The sequence below is a fragment of the Octopus sinensis genome, unplaced genomic scaffold (genome assembly GCF_006345805.1).
Source record: "Octopus sinensis unplaced genomic scaffold, ASM634580v1 Contig15734, whole genome shotgun sequence".
NCBI lineage: Eukaryota > Metazoa > Mollusca > Cephalopoda > Octopoda > Octopodidae > Octopus > Octopus sinensis.
In genome coordinates, this window is record NW_021833892.1 from 197,211 (window position 1) to 204,759 (window position 7,549).

Here is a 7,549-nt window from a genome sequence, read left to right on the forward strand (position 1 = left end):
TCATTCCGTCTCTTTCCTTGTTTACTGAGTATTTGTATGTTTTGAATATTTTTCTAGTGCCTACTTATTTTGGGAGAGTAGACAAGATGTTCATGTACTTTCTTAGGTGATAATTTTAGTTTGAAAGAATCAAGTTATTGATGGCGGATATTATTGCTGTTCTGTGGAATGGGGGGAGTTCTGAGTGTGTTACTAAACTTATTTATTTGGTAAATCCTCGTTTGCAGGGAGGTTATGTGGAGTCTTCACTTATGACCCACCCCGCTTTTGAGAGCATTGTTGCTGACTATATCGGCATGGTTTTGCTTGGTGTGTTTAAGTTATTTTAGGATGTGGATTGTATTAATGCTGATGTTTGCGGAAGGCTTTTAGTATTTTTTGTTTTTTAATTATAGCCATCTATGAAGTTTGGCTTTCTTGAATATCTCCTCAAAAGAAGTTTTGTCTATAAACCGATTTTTGATTTATTGCGTTATTTTGACAATTTTCATGTTAATTGACTTTTTATATATTGTGTTTTTTTAATTATTTTGTTTATTTAATTGCAACGAAAGTCATCTTTGTATACAGTTTGTTTTTTAATTTAACAAAAATAATTTCAATACACTCAGAACTTGTTTCAAAAAAATCTAAGTTGAAAAATTCATCTACTTGAAAGCCTCGAGAATTATCCAAAAATTTCCAAATGAATTTTCAATTACCCTCAGTGGAGCATTATATTGAAATTTATGGGATATTTGTGTAACATATTATATAAAAAGGTTTATTGAAAAACACAAATTTACGCTAAAACATATTTCATATATAAACGAATCTGGAAAAACGATTCAAACGTTTCTTCCCAATGCTAGTGATACGAATGATTTTTCATTAAATGTACCGAAGCATTTGTTCTAGCAATATTCCGTTATATAAACTAAGAAATCCTGCCTTAATCAATTTTTTTCAATACTATCGGATTCATGTTACCTTCAGAATCCAAATGTAAAAACAATGTCAATATCACGATAGTACTGCAACACGCCACGTAATTTGACGGTAGCGTGGTTTGGCGTATAGTCAGGATTCCTAAAAATCATGATTTTTTTGATTTTAATCAGATTTATTTAAAAGCCTGTAAATAAAGACAAGTTTGGCAGATATGAAACTTGCTTATATTCTACTAACACTTCTTTTGGTGCTGTAGAACATCTCGAATTTGTTTAATTTGTCCAAATCTCGTCATAAAATCTTGTTTTCCTTCTCGTCATAAAATTGGTGGTCCATTACTCGATCAAGTGTACGACTAACTACATGAGAACTGTCGACAAAGACTTTAGGACAAAACAGTGTCTATGGTGTTGGCTGGATGAATTAACACTTATAATGAATCTCGGCGGACAGAGTGAGATTTCCGACCGAAAACGTGTCCGAACAGATAGAATCCCAAATAAGGGATTTCTCCTGCTCGTATGGGAAGATGGACATACCGTCTGGCGTTTGCCGTCACCTGTTACTTGTGTTTCGGTTGTAACATCGGATGGAGAAAGCTATCTAATTGACACTGTAGACACCTTTGGACACAGACACATTGCAGAGTATTTTGAATCTGTTGCATTAGAATATACAAGTCTGGCGAGTAACAGTTTGGATGTTCAATCGGAAGTCTTGTGATGGACAATCCTGCCAACATGACTAAAATGAGACTGATAATGATGCAAGATGACAGTGAAATTATTACATATGGCTGCTCGACACATTATTTCAACATTCTCGCAAAAAATGTACAAGTAGCTGACGTTAAAGAAACCATCGTAAAAATAAATAAATGCTTTCGAAATGTCCATCTTCCAGTCGCAGTGGTACAAATCTGCTGGAGGAAAAGAACTTGTTCTTCCGATTGATGTTTTCTGGAACACTTTATCAGATTGTTTTGAATCTTATCTGGATAATTGGTCTAGAATTTTGAGAATTTGTGAAGAAGACAGATCCGATATTGATACAGGTATTGCTTCCAAGGTCCAAAATATTCTCGTAAAGAATATTTGCGGCTGATTTTTTCAACTTTTGGATTCCTACATTTGATTTTACGAAATTCGAATTATTGGTACGCTCCAGTCAGCATGTAGAATTTTTTGTTCGGAATTTTGTTTCGCCAAGAATAACCAAAGTGTTTTCTTAGTTGGTCTCTGTAAAAAGAGTCAAGTTGTTCCATGTCTTCCTTTGACGTTTTTCCAAGTGCCTGCGTTGTAGGACTGGTTGGATAAATGCGTAATATAAGCGCAGTCGCATCTTAGCATCAATTTTTTTTGTTCTTAATAAAATCGATTGTAATTTTTCGAATGCTATTGTGGCTAAGATTTTCCGTCGTGTAGTATCTTCTGAGTCGCCAACAAGTAAATATCCGAGTTTTCTGACGTTCCTCCACTTCTCCACGTGGGTAGGCATTCGTTCAATAGTGGTTAATTCTTCATTGACTTTATAGACCATTTGCTCAAAAGTGTTTTCTCTTCAATAATGTCTATAAATTCCCGATTTTCAGCGACAAATCGACATCATCCGCATAAATGAGTTGCGTTAAGTGATCGTCCAGATTTTCGATTTTTTCTCTCGGATCTCTCAAAGCGGCCTATAGATAATACGGGTGATAGCGTATCTCCTTGTGAGGTTCCAGAATTTTTAAAAATGATATAGACTTTTTAGAACCAACTCTGACGAGTAGTTCAGTTTCAGACAATAGCATATACTCCTGTACGTACTCCTCCATTGATATCCTGGTCGAAGGGCTACGACTCACTTTGGACAATGATTTGGTTATACTGGGCTTGCCAATTTTCGAAAGGGGCATAGTTAAAGCCTTGTCGAGAAAGTGGGAATAAATTAAGTTAACTGATCGAATACGTGGTCTTGGTTTCCATTTGGCGTTCTTGTTGACGAATTTGCTTTTTATTTCGAGGCTTACTTACATCTCTCGTTTATCTCAATGTTTTACTGCTAAGGATTCTTTATTCAAAACTGATGATCTTTTTCATATGTCCCTCATATATCACAGAAACTTGAAATTGACGGTTTTGCCCAGACAAGCCTCCCCACGAGATCCGGAGGTCCTGTATTCTGTTTGCTCTGTGAGCTCTCAGAATATCCTCTGCTTGCCGCATTTGAAACACACTTGGCCTTGGTTTTCCAGAAATTCCCTCAGTTCAAAGAACATGGAATGACATTCACTGCAAGAAAATTTTAGAGTCAGTTTGTTCTAAACTGGGTCAACTTCAGCTGGCCTCTTTAAACTGTGCCACGCAGCGAAGACTGGCTCAAAGCTCTCCCAATTCCAAGTACGGGATTGTTCCTGGACGGAGAATCTCTCCTTATCGGTATATATCTAGCCTGGGCTTGGATGTCTGTCAGCCCTACACCAGCACGATTTCTTCGAAAGGCTTGCTACACTCAATTAAATGAGGTCGTTTAAAGAGCTTTCGGTTCCGTCAGGTTTCCTTCAACGCTGGAGCCAGTCAGTCTATGTCGGAGCGACGGAAAACGTTCTGACGGGATGACTACCTTCCCATTTAGGGAGGGCTGGTCCTTGATTTTAGACACGACTTTCGTTGACTCGTTCTGCACACGATGTTGCCAAGCTCTGTCAGCAAACCTGATTCCGATAGTGGCAAGGCAGAGGAAAAGAAAGGGATGAAGTACAAAGACATTTCTGAAACTTTCGAGTTCGGCTTCGAAACCTCTGGAATCATCTGAAGACGGCGACTAAGCTCTTATCGTTAATTGGATCGTTAATTGGATCGAAGCAACGCTTATTAAAGCAGAGGGAGATTGTGTTTTATTTCACATCCATTCAACCTGTGCTAATTCACCAGGTAGCATTCAAAGAGAAATTTGGAAAAACAGTAACAAACTACATCAACCATGTGTACAGTTTATTGAGTATTTAATTAGTAGCAGAGGATAAGATGGAATGGCAATTCCCACGCAAGATGGCTATTGATATGCGTTGGAAAAGCCATGTCCGTTCCCGATGATCATTTCTCCTTCTGCTTCCAGGTCCCCCAGTTTAATAAGGAATTTTTTAGTTCTGGGACCGAGGAATTTTTGGATGCTATCGATTCATTTATTATTTGAATTTTCTTCTTTAAGATAATTCACAACGTTATCGTTTTCTTTGCGGAGCTAACATCTTTTACTTTTTTCCAAATGGATCTTTCAAGTTTATTAATTATTAGAAAATCATCTTATGCGGAGACCTCAATGCGAAACACCCCCTTTGGCTTTCAAATCAGTTGGCGGATACGAGAGGGAAATCTTTACTTTCCCAATTGGACAAAAACAATCCTGAACGTCCCATCGAGGAACACAAGGACTCCATTCAGAGTGACTGACAAATCTACTTCACTCGGTAACTCTATGCTCTTTATCTACGTAGTGGTCAGTCCTCTATGAAACGAGAAGCCACCACAACCCGATCGCGGTGAAGATCAAAAGAGAAGTTGTCACCAGGAAAGTTCCCATTTCATACAATTACAAAGCGGCCAACTGGCCATGGTTCCAAGAGATATTGAACACGAGATTAAAGAATTGCAATCTGTGCAATTTTAGCTCTCTCGACAAGGCCATTGGCTTCTTCTCGAAGATCATTCTGGCAGCAAGAGCTATGGCTATCTCGGTCCGTCAGCAAATGCCCTGTCAAAAACGGCCTGCCCCCGGTGCGATCTTGTGTGGGCTCGTGAAAAGATCACTGAGCTAAGATGAGGTCCCTGGTCGAGTGCATCGGGATTACGTGACTTTTGTTTGATTTTTATCGTGATCTTGGCGGTTAAATGAATAAAATCTGTGCTTTTTTTAAATCGCAAAAGATTTGACCTTTTTAATTAAAGAATTAAATTTCTGCATTATTTCAAATATTCATCAAAAGGATTCGGTAGTCTAATATTGTAATTAGGTTTAGCCAGAATTATTGAAATTAAATGTTAAATAGCTTAATTTCAGTGCGCAGCGAAATTGTTATAGATGAATGATAATCCAAAACAAGGACTGTTTGGGCGACTCAACACAAAAATTAACAAAAAACAATCCATCGACAAAAGCATGACCATAACTCAGCCAGTTCTATTCACTCACAATCTACACGTGAGCAAAGATTTGTCTGGTCTGCCATCAGAGTGGAAATCCTTGCTTAAAGCATCACAAATTCCGTTTTCAAATCATTTCCAACAGTTATAGAGAGGAAGAACAGCAGAAAAATCCTGGGAAGGTAATAAATGCCCTGCAAGTGCTGGAAGATGTTGAACAAAAACACAAAAAATTTTTACAAAATGCAAACTCTGAAATAAGCTTGGATGAAGCAGAAGAAACAACTCCGAAGTTTGAAAAGAGAAACAAGTCTCCAAAAGGAGGAAAAGTTAGCATTGAGTACGTCATCGAGAAACTAAGTATAGTTATGCATCCATAGTTAGGGTCTCTTGTTTCTCTAGAAGACCCTCGTGAAATATACACAATTAAAAAGAAATTGGGTTCTGGGTTAGTTTTTTGGTATTTCTTAATGTGCTTTAGTGCTTCTGGTGTAGTCAATTTGGCAGTGAATAATCTTCTTGGATCTACTGTTGCCATAAAGTCGATGAATCTCGAACTACAGCCCAAAAAAGAACTTTTAATTTCGGAAATCGAAGTTAACATTTGATTTTAATTTCATAGATAATGCGGAACTTAACTAAACACGTCAACATAGTTAATTATCTTAATGGCTTCCTGGTTAGTAACAGTGAATTGTGGGTGGTGATGGAATATCTTGATGGAGGGGCCCTTACTGATGTTGTGATGGAGACAATGATGAAAGAGGAGCAGATGGCTACAGTTATTGGAGACGTTGTTAATGGATTAAACTTTCTTCACAGTCACAACATAATTCATCGAGATATAAAAAGCGACAATGTTCTTCTTGGACTCAACGGAGATGTCAAATTAACTGATTTTGGGTTTTGCGCGCAGGTTGTGGGGGATAGTGCCAATCGTAACACAATGGTGGGGACTCCCTACTGGATGGCTCCTGAAGTGGTTGCCAAGTATTTTTTATATTTGAACAACATCTAGACAAAAATATGGCAAGAAAGTAGATATTTGGAGTCTTGGGATTATGGTGATTGAAATGATTGATGGGGAACCGCCGTATCTCAACGAACACCCATTGAAAGCTCTCTATCATATTGCGAACATTGGACGACCCCAGATTCAGGAGGCAGAAAGAATGTCATCTGCTTTGTCCTCTTTCGTTGACAGATGTCTCGAAGTCAAACCAATAAACAGATCAAACTGCGAAGAACTGATTGAACACGAGTTTCTCAAAGGACCAAAAGCCCCTCGCTCTGAAATCAAACAACTAATTCTTGTCGCTCAAGACAGTATAAAAAAGAAATTTTAGTGATTTACTTTTGACGTCTATTTTTATTTAAAATTAACTTTGAATTCAATTTTGTGTTCCATACCCTTGAAAACTCGTTTTTTGAACTTTATAATAGTGGCTGTGATACTAAAATATCAATCAATTATTAATTTTTTTTTATTTTTCCGTGTTATAAAACTGAAAAGAGTGATTTTTTTTTTGGATTTGAAAGGTCTAATTGTCAAAAAGCTTTAGAAAATCTTAATTAAATGAATTATGAGTTAAATACGGAAGTTTATCTTAGACCCTACGGAACACTGGTTCTCATAGACAAAGTCTCTGTAGCTATACTTGGAGATAATGCCCTTGCTAGACTATTGATCCTTTAATATTAAGATTTTCTGTATTTGCCTTCCAAATGCTTTAGTGCACTTTAAATACGATAGCGGGCTGCAATAAAAATTATATGAAGAACGCCGCTAAGCGTGTATTTTAGATGCTTAAATAGAAAATTCTGCTCAAAGAACTTTGAGAATGTCGACGATTTGACGCAAAAGAATATGCAACTTTTTAAGTATTTTTTACTCAATTTTAAAACAAGTATGTGGCATTTTCTGTTTTGGACGTGTACTCTGTCAGAATTAAAACTAGGAAAATTTAATTTTTAAAAATATTTCCTTATTTTAATCACAAAATAAACAAACACATTTTGTGATGAGTACTGATTCAGGTGTAGCAGAAGAGACGGTTTTTTCAAAAATTCTCTCAGGGACAATACCGTGCAAGTTTATCTACGAGGATGATCTAGTAATATATAAATGTCTATACTCAGTGCGTCGCCTTTGACGACATTGAACCATGTGCTCCAGTACACTTTCTGGTCATTCCGAGGAAGCCAATCAGGAAAATCTCAGATGTCACTGCTGAAGACGAGAATGTTTGACTTCACTGCTCATTTCAAGCTTTTGGGTCATCTTTTAGTCACTGCTGCAACCGTGGCTCAACGGAAGGGACTCGGCAATGGGTACCGACTGGTGATCAACGATGGCGCAGATGGACAGCAGTCCGTATATCATTTACACGTGCACGTTATTGGTGGAAAGCAGTGCACGTGGCCTCCTTGCTGATTGTCTATTTCTTTATTATTGTTGGTTTCTTACTTAAACGAGTTTTTTTGATTTTCACGCT

The 7,549-nt window shown here is 37.4% G+C and overlaps 1 protein-coding gene across 1 annotated transcript; it reads left to right on the forward strand.

Moving 5' to 3' along the window:
• The first annotated feature begins 1,818 nt into the window (after positions 1 to 1,818).
• Positions 1,819 to 6,072, forward strand: LOC115230539 (serine/threonine-protein kinase PAK 3-like). Its single transcript, XM_036499694.1, has 4 exons — positions 1,819 to 2,013; positions 5,435 to 5,502; positions 5,536 to 5,656; positions 5,689 to 6,072. Exons 1-4 carry the CDS (start codon positions 1,819 to 1,821, stop codon positions 6,070 to 6,072), a joined length of 768 nt encoding a protein of 255 aa, XP_036355587.1.
• Positions 6,073 to 7,549: the final 1,477 nt, after the last annotated feature.